At 39.5% G+C, this 14,282-nt stretch overlaps 1 protein-coding gene across 8 annotated transcripts in view; it reads left to right on the forward strand.

The window, feature by feature from the left end:
- FAT1 (FAT atypical cadherin 1) overlaps positions 1–14,282 on the forward strand; it is a 361,321-nt gene that overhangs the window by 288,873 nt on the left and 58,166 nt on the right. For all 8 annotated transcript variants that reach the window (XR_016311628.1, XM_089669573.1, XM_089669572.1 and 5 more), the window contains 3 exons: positions 5,705–5,842; positions 6,018–6,161; positions 13,196–13,393. Coding sequence is in view for 7 of the 8 variants with exons in the window: in XM_089669573.1 (XP_089525699.1) it covers positions 5,705–5,842; positions 6,018–6,161; positions 13,196–13,393 (480 nt within the window). In the remaining variant the exon portion in view is untranslated. The remainder of the gene's footprint in view (positions 1–5,704; positions 5,843–6,017; positions 6,162–13,195; positions 13,394–14,282) is intronic.

The following is a 14,282-nucleotide window of genomic DNA, read 5'->3' on the forward strand; positions in this document are numbered from 1 at the left end:
CCTTCAGATTAGCATTTATTTCACTTACGTTTTCCTTTAGAAGTCATGAAATCTTTTTTCAACCTGTGTAATTACTCAAAGCCTTCTTTACACTAAGCTTCTACAAACACCCATTCTGTAAGCTAAAGGGTTGTAGATACTTAGCTGGGCTTATTGGAATGAGCCCATGGTGCATGACACTAGGGGCATGACACGAGGGGCATATTCACTAGTATTTTGGTGAGTAGGATAGGAGACAGAGTAGTGTCATCTAGTGTGCAAAATAACAGGGTCTGAACAATGTAATTATCTCCCTTATGCTGTGCCCCTATATAGCATAGCAACAACTGGGTATTTACAGGAGTATCCCCATTGGCTGCTAAAACAGTTTCTTTTCGAGTTTTTTTAGTGTGCATGGAATTGTTCTTTAAGATTCAATTTTCAAAGTAATTCTTCACAGAATTTTTTTTACTTGTCCATGATCATGTTTCATTAGTGAACACACTGTACTGTTTGAAGACAGCAAGACAAAGCACTTGAACATTTATAGTTGGATTGATCAATTTTAATATGCCGTTAATTTGCATAAAAGTGGAATTATCATTTTGACAAGTGAAATTAAAAATTACAAGTTTAAGCCTGACAGCATTCAGAAGAGAAAAAAAAGAATTATCTGAGCAGTGATGTTAAACATAAATGATTAAAAATGACACAAGTTCAAGAACTCTTCCCAACCATGGCTACCAGAACTCCAATTATTCCTTATGTGATTTCAAATTAGTACATTTTCCACTTTCACTACCCTTAGCACAACTAGTCAGCCATATTATGGAAAAACAGAGTGGTTGGCTGCAAAAACAGCAATGTGGTGGATGAAATCCTTTATTGGGATCCTTTACATGCAATATGATAAGAACATGACCGCTCCAAGACAGGACGGAGGAGCAGTAGACACGTTTCACATGAACACGTGCTTAGTCATTACATTACAATATACGTAATTACATTATATGTAATGACTAAGCACGTGTTCGTGTGAAACGCGTCTACTGCTCCTCTGTCCTGTTCTGTCCTGTGGGCTGTCATGTTCTTATCATATTGCATGTAAAGGATTCCAATAAAGGATTTCATCCACCACATTGCTGTTTGTGCGGCCAACCATTTTGTTTTTCCATTGCATCTGTGATCACGGATCGGGCCAGCACCTGCGTGTCTGTTTAAGGGTTATGCAGATTCGGCACTCACCTGGAGCGGATCTTTTGCTCTTTCCGTTGGTCAACCATATTAGAATGGGTGTCACAAGCAGTTAAAGATTCTAAAAGCAGTAGGCTTGGGCTCACAGGGACAAGCAGAGGCTGAAGATTCTCCAGACATAATACCAAAAGCATACAGGAACTAAAAGGGATCTTTTTGTTCAGGTACTGATGCAGTGCACTGAGCCAACTTAAACTTAGCTACCTGTCCTGAAAGTCTTTCTGTGTTCAGTTCAGAGTATCTACCGGTCAAGGATGTTGGGGCATGGTTAGAGGTAAAGTGCCCAGTCCAAAAACTGTGAGGAAAAAAGTGAGAAAACTTGAGATCTTTGCAGTTTATCGATGAAAAGAATATTTGAAACATATAGAACTGTTTCCAAATGTACGGCAAACTCACTATTTTTTTTTTCAATCTGAATTTATTAACAATTTTCATATAAACAAAATAAAGCATGAAAATAAAATCTTGAGCAAATACACTCACTGGCCACTTTATTAGGTACACCCATTCAATTGCTTGGTGACACAAATTGCTAATCAGCCAATCACATGGCAGCAACTCAATGCATTTAGGCATCTAGACGTGGTAAAGACGACTTTCTGAAGTTCAAACCGAGTATCAGAATGGGGAAGAAAGGGGATTTAAGTGACTTTGAACATGGCATGGTTGTTTGTGATAGACGGGTGGTCTGATTATTTCAAACACTGCTGATCTACTGGAATTTTCATACACAACCATCTCTAGGGTTTACGGAGAATGGTCCCAAAAAAAATATCCAGTGAGCAGCAGTTGTGTGGACGAAAATGTTTTGTTGATGTCAGAGGTCAGAGGAGAATGGGCAGACTAGTTCGACATGATAGAAAGACAACAGTAACTCATGTCAATATGGAACAAAATCTCTGCGGAATGTTGTCAATCCCTTGTTGAATTTATAAGAAAAATTAATAATAGCGCCTATGGTCAAAATTATATAACTTACTAATAGTGTACCAGCTGCAAAAAATCACCATATATAAAGTGTACCAATAAATAAATAAATAATTTGCGCTAGTAAATGTGTATAAATATATAACTATATATAAAGAAATCATCAAATCATAAGTCCAGAAAAAAAATATATATATGCCAATACCACAAAAAAAATATAAAAAAACTTTTAAGTGCAAAAAACTTTTGTGCAAAAAAAGTGTCTAAATATGAAAAATTTCACCAAAAAACCTTGATAATATAATGGCAGATCATCCATAAATATATCTTCAGAAACGGAAACTCTGCAACACACCGATCCTCATCGATCGAAATAACAGGATGAAAAACTTTGTAGTTAATCGAAAATCCACTTCTCCAATAGATAAAGGACCACCTTCAAACGTATCCATGGGGGGAAATGCCAAGCACTCGAGAGAAACAGAAAGACTTCATGGTGCAATATTATAAAAACCAATTCCTTTATTAGGTACTCATTGCACTTACTCAAGAGGTGTCCCAGCCGACACCAGCATCAACAGCATAACAGCAATCACATAAACGAGCCTGGCTACTCAGCACATGCGCAGTAGCTGGCAGCCAAAAACGTAATGACGTCACATCAATCAAGCTCCGCCCTACGCGTTTCGTCATCGACGTCCTCACGGAGCGGATAGAATTGTATCCGCTCCGTGAGGACGTCGATGACGAAACGCGTAGGGCGGAGCTTGATTGATGTGACGTCATTACGTTTTTGTCTGCCAGCTACTGCGCATGTGCTGAGTAGCCAGGCTCGTTTATGTGATTGCTGTTATGCTGTTGATGCTGGTGTCGGCTGGGACACCTCTTGAGTAAGTGCAATGAGTACCTAATAAAGGAATTGGTTTTTATAATATTGCACCATGAAGTCTTTCTGTTTCTCTCGAGTGCTTGGCATTTCCCCCCATGGATACGTTTGAAGGTGGTCCTTTATCTATTGGAGAAGTGGATTTTCGATTAACTACAAAGTTTTTCATCCTGTTATTTCGATCGATGAGGATCGGTGTGTTGCAGAGTTTCTGTTTCTGAAGATATATTTATGGATGATCTGCCATTATATTATCAAGGTTTTTTGGTGAAATTTTTCATATTTAGACACTTTTTTTGCACAAAAGTTTTTTGCACTTAAAAGTTTTTTTATATTTTTTTTGTGGTATTGGCATATATATATTTTTTTTCTGGACTTATGATTTGATGATTTCTTTATATATATTTATATATTTATACACATTTACTAGCGCAAATTATTTATTTATTTACTTGTTGAATTTATGTCAGGAAGAATTAAGGCAGTTCTGAAGGCAAAAGGGGGTCAAACCCGGTACTAGCAAGGTGTACCCAATAAAGTGGCTGGTGAGTGTAGATAACACATCCAACCTATAAAAACTATATTACAACAAGTAAAGGCAAATCATATCACTCTGTAGGCAAAAAGGACTACCTGTAAAAGTCAGAGAACAGAGCTGGCCCCACATAGGAGCACATATGGGTAAATACAAAGCCAATCAATGCAAGAGAGTTAAGGTTGAAAGAAGAAAAAAAGAAAGGGGGAAAAGGCACAGAAAAAAATGAAGAGAAAAATGTCTGAAGGAGAAGACAAAGGGGGGTAAAAAAACAATAAGAAGGGGGGGAGGGAAAATGATTAAAAAAAGACAAAAAAAACCCCGAACACTGCGCGCAGACAAAAATATAATATTAAGGAGGGCAATTTATTCCACTTGAGGAGATTTTTCAGTTCTTTAGAAAGTCTAAAGACAAGTTTGGTGATGATAATCATAGGTGCCCAGTTCACGTTCATTAAGAGCCTCCATATGCTCAACATTGTCCATCTTAGAAATCCATTCTAAAAGAGTTGGAGCCTGTGTCAATTTCCTAAGGTGCTGCATAACTGCCTGGTCTGCTGTTTAAAGATGCCATAATATGTCTTTTTTAACATGTTTGAGAGTACCAGGAATGACAGTGAGCAGTGCTATCTGGGGAGAGCAAACTCACTATTGCCAATTCCTTTCCATAAGCTCTTTCCTCTTGCATTATTGTTGAAATGTCTGTACTCAAGTAGCCAGGTCTGCTGGTGAATGTTTTACTTGCAAATCTAGTAGGAAAATTAGTAGACCTTTATATAAGGTATTTTGCAATAGCTACTAGTACTGTGATGAGATGATGAGGCATATGTGTAGTGTGATATAGGACAAGTGAATCATAAGAAATTGCCTTTTATAACCCATTAAAACAATGTTTGTCCATCCATTGGAACAGCAACAGCAAAAAACTCCTACTGCATAATGGGCAAGGCATTGTTAGGGTTTACATACATTTTAGCAGCTTGTCCTTTCTCACTTAAATTGTTGAGTGCCAAGCCTCAGGGTTTTTTTTTACCTTAATGCATTCTATGCATTAAGGAAAAAACCTTCTGCGTCATATACTCTGCCTTTACCCGTCCTTATACTTTCATGAGCCCCATCACTACCCATCGCTGTGCATAAGAGCTGTGGCTCTCCTGGCTTTGTCCCTCCTTCCTGGACAGATTAATAGCAGCAGGAGCCATTGACTCCTGCCGCTGTCAATCAACTCCAGTGACGAGAGTGCATGAGTCTGTGTCAATGGATGCCTCAGCAGGTCTTGGGAGAGAGCTGACACAAGTGCCCCCATGGGAATCGGCTTCCTATTGGAAGGATCCAGGAGTGCTGGCAGGGGACCCAAGAAGAGGATTGGGGCCACTCTGTGTAATTCTATTGCACAGAGCAAGTAAGTATACACATTCCTTTACAACCACTTTAATGCCCCCTCCTGGTCACAGACATTGGGAACACCTTGGTGGGTTTTATAAATTCATGTTAGGCACCCATTTTGCCAGTTGTTCATACAGAACCAGTCCAATAAGATATATGGCTTTTTATCTCTTAAAGGAAACATGTAGGGAGAAAACATGAAGGCCACCATTGCTGACCTCTTCTGAAATTGCAAAGTAGTCTGGCTATAATACTAAACCAATTTGTGTCAATGCTCTTTGATATCTGTACATGTTTCCTTCAATGGCTCTGCTGTAATGCCATTTTCCCTTTGTTGGCCTCCTTGTGTGTAAAAACAGGGATCAGGCATGAAAAGTATGTGGAAAAAGAGAAATGTTTACAGGATTCATGTAAACCACTCTGTGAGCAAAAAAGTAAGTTGCATAAAAGTAAAGATTAAAACTACCTTCTAGTTTAAGAGGAAGAATAAAAGATTCCTTATATTCATGTAGTACTTTCTACTTAGAGAACAATAGTGTAAGATATCATGTTGTGTCCCTTCAGGCACATTTTTTTGTTCCGTTGGCTGAGTTTATGAAGGTAACGGTGAAACCATTGAAATAAGCCTGCTGGGAGATCATCTAATAAGTTAAAACTGGGACATGAGGAAGAATTATTTCAAAAGTGTTTGCTTGTCTTCCAGTATGTGCTTCACATGACAATCTGCTTTCATCTAGGTTGTTGCAGATGATGCTGATGGACCTTTGAACAGTCACATCCACTACTCAATTACAGATGGCAATCTGGGGAATACCTTTATCATTGATCCTGTACGAGGGGAAGTTAAAGTGAATAAACTTTTAGACAGAGAGAAGGTGAGTCATGCCATACTTTTTCTTTCCTTACTGATTATATGGGACGCGTCAGAACAAGAGCTTTCCATGCAATATAATGTCATTGTTATTCCATGTATATCAAGAGTCTTTGTTCTCCTGGATGTTACAGCATTTTTTTTCAAGGCTGTCATTGAACTTTATTTTTATTTTATAGATATCTGGTTATACCTTGACAGTCCAAGCAGAGGATAACGGGAATCCACCGAGAAGGAACACAACAACAGTTAACATTGATGTGTCAGATGTCAATGACAACCCTCCTTTATTTGCTAAAGGAAATTACAGCGTTATAATCCAGGTAATTGCTTTGTTAATGTTATTTTTTCCTATTATTACATTTGTACATTGTACGTTTTCATTTCTCTCACTGTAGCGCTGGGCTGTATAGGGGAAGGAAGCAGCTGACTCAGGCTCTCAGTGGATCGCTGAGAGCCTGAGCCAAAAGCCACTCCAGACTTTGGGGTGAATCCTGACTTTGAAGTTAGGGTCTTTCCCCAGCCTGGACTGGCAGAGTGACGTCAGCTGAAAACGAGTCACAGGAGTGCAAAACGAACTGCACTTCTGTGATCCACAGAAGTACAGACAAAAGAGCTTTGGCTGTACTTCTCCTATAACTATAACTGTTGGTATGAGGATGTGTTCTTGGTACACTTCAGACCAAGTTGAAAATTAAAATGAGCCTCTCAGGTTGAAAATTTTAGAGATGGCATGACATGTACTTAAAGTTTCTCGTTCTGGGGCTACCATCTTTATCCTTTTTTTCTACTTGGCGAGTTACTTGCCCAGAATAATGGTATGCATGTTAAGCCTTGAGACCCCCAATTTTATTAATTTACTAGCTGCAGGTCAGGGATTAAGTAGTGAAGGAAGGATTCAAATAGTATCCCCACAGCTTGCACCTTCAAAAACAAGTCAGTTATGACATCTCCTATATTTTAAACCTGACAGAGAGCTTGCCACCAGAAAATTTATTTCAACAACAATATTCCCATAAAATTAGATGTGGAATTCACGTGTTCTATGCATTTTTCTTTCCGTAAAAGCCTCCTTTGTGTAGACCTCTAAAAAGCTTCAGACTGCTGCTGGGTGCCAAGATCTTGGATGTGACGTCAGCAGCCCCAGCAGACTCAGAGCTCTCACTCAAGGGACTTTCTATAGTATTTCCCTTCACTGCTCTCCTGGCAGAAACATAAAAGTTTATGTAGGACGGTGAGGGGTGGAGGAGCTAGGCTAGGACAGACCATTAATAGTCACTCCCAGAGAAGAGGCCTGTGATGTGGCAGGAGTGAGAACACTCTGTTAGAGAATTGACTCCTCCTGGAGATGTCAGACTCCTTAGTGAATTCAAAGGCAAGTTTCAAGTGAATTAAAAATGGTTTATTGAAAGAAAGATGTTGTAAGCAAGCATTTAAAATTCTTGATTTGTGCTTTATCTGCAATCTTTTAAAGTTGGTGACAGGGTCTCTTTGAGCATTGAGATGCATAGACAGCACAGCTTATCTGTCTATCTTCTCAGTACTTCTGGGTTCCACCTGGGCATTGCTGTAGTGCTCTGATACACCCAACTTGTTAGTCTAACCGCTGAAAGCCTGAGCCAGCCACTCCAGCCCCTCTCCACAGCCCAGTGCTCCAGTGAGAGCTGGAAGGCAAGGCATAGAGCCGGTGACCTCTGTTCTGTGAAGACCAAAATGTGAGCGATCAGCGGTCTTTGATCGCTCAGTTCTCAATGTAGAGTGGCAGGGAACAGCTGCAGTTGGGATTGTTGAGTATGATATTTTGTTCATACCCGACACTTCTCTTTTATTAGCATTAAAAAGAGATCTTTATGTGCTGTGTACTTTGTACTGTTGATTAATGTATATGTCAAGGTAAAAAAAAAACATATGTAGAACATATTTGTAATACATGAAGATTTCCTTTGTTTTATCTTTTTAAATATCCTGCAAGTACAGAAAAATACCTGTTGGTCTTCCATAAATGTGCTCAGCTCTTAAGCCCTGTTGTGGGCTGAGAACACATAGCTTTTTCTGTGGATTGAGTGTTATCAGCCTGTCTAGCCTTTCCATTTTATAATTAACAGACAGAAAGCAAGCAGTGAAGAGACATTCATTGTTGGTGTTTACATACACTTAAAGTATGTGCAGCAACAGTGAAGGAGGTCCTCTCACTCTTTTCAAAATCCCTTTGCCCCCATTGCCAGCATTTCCCTTTTAAATGTGATTTCTGTCTCCTTGCTGAACACTGTATTATACATGCTATAAGAAACCATAACCTATACAGGCTGCAGCAATGACAGCATAAATGTCACTTGACTTTTCAGAAAGTGTCAACAAACCTACCAATGAAATTTGCTCATGTAAGAAAGTGAAGTTACCAAAATTACAACAGTTCTACCACTAGTGAAAAATATATAGTATAATATATATATATGGGCAGCACAGTGGCTAAATGGTTAGCACTTCCGCCTGGCAGTACTGGAGTCATTGGTTCAAATCCCAACCACAGCACTACCTGCTTGGAGTTTGCATGTTCTCCCTGTACCTGCATGGGTTTCCTCCAGATACTCCAGCTTCCTTCCACACTCCAAAGACATGCTGGTAGGTTAATTGGATCCTGTCTAAATTGGCTCTAGTATGTATGAATGTGAGTTAAGGACTTTAGATTGTATGCCACTTGAGGGTTATGGATTGATGTGAATGTACAATATATATGTAAAAGCGCTGCATAAATTGATGGCGCTATGTAAGTACCTGTAATAAATAAATATATAGTATAGACATAAAAAAATTCACTTTACAAGCAATGCCAGTTCCTTATATAAATGGTATAGTTTTGAAGTGGTGTTTATAGGCTTGTATATCCAAGCTATGAGTGGAATGCTTAGCATTGCACACAATATGGAAATAAATAACTTCGCAACGTATGTTTATGGTTTCTTGTCTTGCATAGTTTTCCTGGATTAATATATCATAAACCTTCTCTGAAGGCAACATTTATATTTAGACGGTGCTCTTTATATGCTGTATATCTGTACTGCTTTCTCTGACTTTTAGTATGGGTTTTCAGTATGTAAGCATAGCGAATATTTGTTTCAGGTGTGGAAACATAATAAAGCACTGAGGTCATTATGTACTGGAAGCATTTTTATTTCCTTGATTAAAAGCAGATATTTATACTGCTTATCTTAAAGCTGATTGTGCTATTTTGATTGAAGTGAGATCAATCAGGCTGAAATTACATTGTACATCAGTGCTGTCCGTATGGCAGCCCGGTGTATTGCTAGGAACACACAAACTATAGGGAGACAAAGGAGAATCGTATGATTATATGTATTTGAATTTCAGCAGTGCCTCAGGGATGGCTAATATTCTTTTTATTTGATTGCAGTAAATACATCCTGCCTTCTAGCTGTCACAAATTTAAACAGTTGGTCTCAACAATATTAGGGTAGCTAAGGTGAAAGAGTCAATGCTTTGATATATATATCATGTTATTTGTACATTTAGACTATATAAGAATTTTTCAAGCCACTTTGTCACCTATTTGAAAAACATGCCATTCCTGCAAAAGAACACTACTTACTAAGTTCACCTTTTGGAACATATTACATGTTCCACCCATATTTAGGGTGGAACATGTAACATGTTTTAGCTCGTGACGCCAGTTGCCCCTCACTCCTCCTCGGTGTGACAGCGGGCAGGGAAGCTACTCCCCGCACCCACTGTCACAATTTAAAAACAGCAGGGCAATACAGGGCTCTGTCCACACAGCTGCGTCATTCATTCACAGTTTCCTGGGAATGGATAGACTACAACTACTGCCAGTCACTGTGGCTGACGGTTTGTAGTTCTGAATGAACTGCGTGGGCACTGATGAGCGCCCTCGTAGTTTGTTCACAAGCCATGCAGCTTTCAACAGCCAGCCCATATGAAGGCACGGGCAGAAAGCTGCAGAGCTTGTCTGCAGAAGCCTGACCATTGAACCCCCAATCCACTGACGCTTTCCAGGCTCCTGCAGGAAAAAATAATAAATGCACATTTTTCCTGCAAAAATATGTGCATTTATTTTTTTTTCTTGAGAGGTGAGGTTATCCTTTAAAGTGTTACTAAACCCACAACAGTAAAAATTAGTCTGGATATGCAATGAAGCACGCTTTTGTGGGGAGAGTGTTTGTGATCAGCACAGGGCCAATCCGCGCTGTCCAGACAGAGGGTCAGGGGTCCTGCAGCCTCATAGGAGAATAAGGGGAGAATGAAAACTCCTCCTACGAGCTTTAACAAGTGCTCTGCTGGACACTGATAGAAGTCACAAGGGTGTCTAACTGCTGATGATGTGATATATTTGCTAATATAATTGCATTTCCATGTTCTGTGTACTATGGGAGACTGGATATACTGAATGCAGGGTCATGGGTTTAGTAACACTTTAACTGCTCCACCATTCATGGAATCTTTGCTCTGTTGCTGAGCATTTAACACACATCTGGATATGTCAGATGCCTTTGTGCTCCACCGTGCTCTGTAATTGCATTCCCCGTTCTCTACATCACTGCCCCGTAGCAACATGAGGGCCATGACCTGTACACCCAGTGTGAAGATTTATCAGCAGCTTTGGTCTGAAAGAGAACAAAGGTTGCACGAATGGATACAAAAAAAATTGAAACACGTCAGATACTTATATGCTTGACTATGTTATTGTGTCTCATTGTGGTTTCATACATATGTTTTTGGGCCAATTTTTCATTCTGTTTTTATATGCACAGTGTTTTTTGCATTTTAATCAATTATAATAATATTTGGCTTTAATTTTCTCTGTTTAGTTGGTGCCTTCAAAGTCCTCCATTATAGAAGATTTTTATCTCTCTAAACGCTGAGCATTTGTTCCCTTTTATTTACCAGTCCCGTTTATTAACGTCACTAGATAAATAGCCATTGGTAGCTGTTCCAGCTGCTAATCATTGAGCACAGAGTCATCATTAGATGCTTCAGTACACACAAGACACTGTACCAAGTCGACCAAGGGGGCTCAGTACCAAATGATTGTAGCACTACATTCATAGGAGTTGCTGAGTTTTGGGTCCCCTTACAGTCCTGCACAGCCAGGCAACACGCATTCTCCACACAGACTTGCATCCAGAAGACAGTAACCAGTCCTTGAGCTTGTTTTTGTTTTTGGATGTTATTGGGGAAATTGAACTTGGATAGGGTAAGGGATGTATGGAATGCCCAAAGGGAATGGCAACAGAGGACAATCTCCTGGAACTAACAGCAGATATTTTCTTCTGGAGAGCTAGCCAGCATCTCCTGGTGTACCACCTCAGAGCCCAGATACTCCCCTATCCAGCTGCCTGAAGGAATCTCAGGGCAGGGGATCCAGTGCCTGTCACGTTTAATATAAGACAGTCCTGGGTAGTTGCTAACCCACTTTCCCAAGAGGTGTAGGTCTACTCACTCAGGCCTTCTTCTGGGCTGCTCCTTCCCTGCTGCACAGATGGTCCTCTCTCTGGGGGCTGATGAGGTCCAGAGCTTTCCTCCATTCCAGCCCCTCTGCCTGTACGTGAGCCCCTTCACCTCTGGGCCCCCTCTCAGGCACCTTCTCTTCTCTTTACTGAGCAGGCTCAACCACTCTTCTTGTCTGACTTGGCTGTCCTGACCCGACGCCAAGCCTCCTGCTTACGGATTGGCCAGGATCTCTTGAGAGCGCAGACCACCTTCTCCTCACCCCCCCCACCCACTGAATTCTAGAGACTTCTCCAAGTCCCTAGATCAGGGGGAGATTGCAGGAAACTGATCTGCAGAGCCTCTCAGCCTTGACCCAAATTTGACCCCTCTGGCTATTACACCAGACTGCTATTCAGCCTTTAACTAAAGAATAATTAGCTAGCTCCCCCTAGCTCTCCTAGGAGGGTGCTACATGATTGCTGATGACAGTGATCACATGCTTTTGTTTACATGGTCGAAGCCCACCCCTCTTTTTTATACAACAGAGGAAGGAGAGAGGTCATATTACTTTATAAGTGGGGAAAGAATGAATGGATCAGCAGCTGCAGATTATTTTATTCAATTTCACTCACAATGGCATTGTTTTTTTTTAACCCTTTCACCACCCCTCCTTTCCTATACAAGTGATATAAATGCTGTCTCTGTATGTGAACTGATGTGAACCATATGGTAATCCCTCACCCCCCTTATCTTGTCCTTCAGCACATCCATCTCCATCCTGCCATTGTATCTGGCCTGTATAATAATCCCTTCACCCCCTCTGTGTATAACCTGTACAATAATATGGCTAGTGCACCATTACCAAACTCCATGTTTTAACCCCCTCAATACCAGCATGTTTCTTTATTTGAAAAAAATTATATCACCTTGGGGTGTCTACTTTCCAAAAATGGGTCATTTTGGAAGTGTTTACTGTCCTGGAATTTTATCTGATATATTTTTTTTAACATAAAGTAAGGTAAACTTTTTTTATTGTTCTTTTTTTCGACTAAAATAAAAAAATACTGTGGTTATTTAATGCTACCAAACAGTCTGTTTAAAGAAAATGATATAAAATTAGTTTGGGTACAGTGTTTCATGACCAAGCAATTGTCAATCAAACTATCACATCACTAAAAACTGAAAATGCCCTGGTATAGAAGGAGTAATACAGACTAGTACACAAGTAGTTAATGGCCTTTCCGCAATCCCGATCTCTTATTCCCCATTCTCCAGAAACCTGAAGCATTGCCCTGGGCTGTCTATACTCATTTTCCTTATTAGGCTTAAAATGTTACAGACTAAATAAAGTTTTTTTTTGCTTTAATTCTACTTCAAAACGGTTTTGTCTTAGGAAAACTTAAATTGGCTTGACATCAGTTTTCAGACAATAGTGACTAACAAGCAGTTGAAGTTTCATTAACATAGGATTTCATGTGTAGAAAATCAGTGGAGGAAATACAGGCAACCAATGGATTTGCACTGTGTTTTGTCATCTTTATTTAGATGGCAAAGATATCTTTTATCCTTCTCAAAGCCTTAACAAGCTCATTTAAGCACAAATATATTCAGTGCAGCCAGTGGATACAAAGTTCTAGGTGTATTTTTCATGTTTGTACCAGTTTTTATATTTATATTAGATAGTTGTTTTTTTTTTTGGTTTTTTTTTGTGCACTGTCTTGTCCTTTCATAATGTAATGTTCATATCAATGCTTTTCCATGCTGTAACGCTAGGTTCTTAACCTTGTCTTTTCTTCATGCGCAGAAACCTGCTGTCAGCCTCTAGACAAATATATCTCATTGTGACAGTCTTATAATCCTTTTTATTTTTTCCTTAAATGTCTCTTCACAGGAAAATAAGGCGATTGGCTTCAGTGTCCTGCACTTGGCAGTGACAGACAAAGATTCTTCTCACAACGGTCCTCCTTTTACGTTTACAATTTTAAGTGGAAACGAAGATAATACTCTTCAGATCAACCAGCAAGGAGTGATAACGACGGCAGCCACACTTAACCGAAAATCCACTGATCACTTTCTGCTTCAAGTTCAGGTACCAATCGTGGTAAAATGTTATTTATCAGTTCAGTGCCTTACATGGCCCCAAGAGCTCACAAATGATAAATATACCCAGTCAGTTCCCAGAAAACATCAATCTACGTAAAGTATATGTAAGCAGAATAATTCAAATCTGACACAATCTTTAATTTGTTGATTTGTCATTTTAAATTAATTTTTCATATTTACAGTTGTGCTCAAAAGTTTGCATACCCTGGCAGAAATTGTGAAATCTTGGCATTGATATTGAAAATATGACTGATCATGCCACAAAATGCTCTTTTATTGAAGGATGATGATCATATGAAGCCATTTATTATCAAATAGTTGTTTGGCTCCTTTTTAAATTGTAATAACAGAAATCACCCAAATAGCCCGGATCAAAAGTTTACATACCCTGGAATGTTTGGCCTTGGTACAGACACACAAGGTGACACACATGGGTTAAAATGCCAATTAGAGTTTAATGTCCAAAATCTGTGGCTTTTTAAATTGCAATCAGTGTATAAATAGTCAATGAGTTTGTTATCACTGACTAGGCTAGATACTGAGCCACGGGGATCAGAAAAGAACTGTCAAAAGTCATGCGTAACAAGGTAATGGAGCTTTATAAAGATGGAAAAGGATATAAAAAGATGTCCAAAGCCTTGAATATGCCAATCAGTACTGTTAAATCACCTACTAAGAAGTGGAAAGTTCGGGGATCTCTTGACACCAAGCCAAGGTCAGGTAGACCAAGAAAGATTGCAGCCATAACTGATAGAAGAATTGTCCGGGGTTCAAAGAAACATCAGACAAGCTTTATAAATTCAGCACTTTGAATGGACGTACAAAAAAGAAGACTGCAGATCGACAAGTACAACTTATGTAGGGAGATTTGTTTA

This window comes from Staurois parvus, unplaced genomic scaffold, assembly GCF_062004578.1.
Source record: "Staurois parvus isolate SC_StPar_1 unplaced genomic scaffold, SC_StPar_1.0 ptg000080l, whole genome shotgun sequence".
NCBI lineage: Eukaryota > Metazoa > Chordata > Amphibia > Anura > Ranidae > Staurois > Staurois parvus.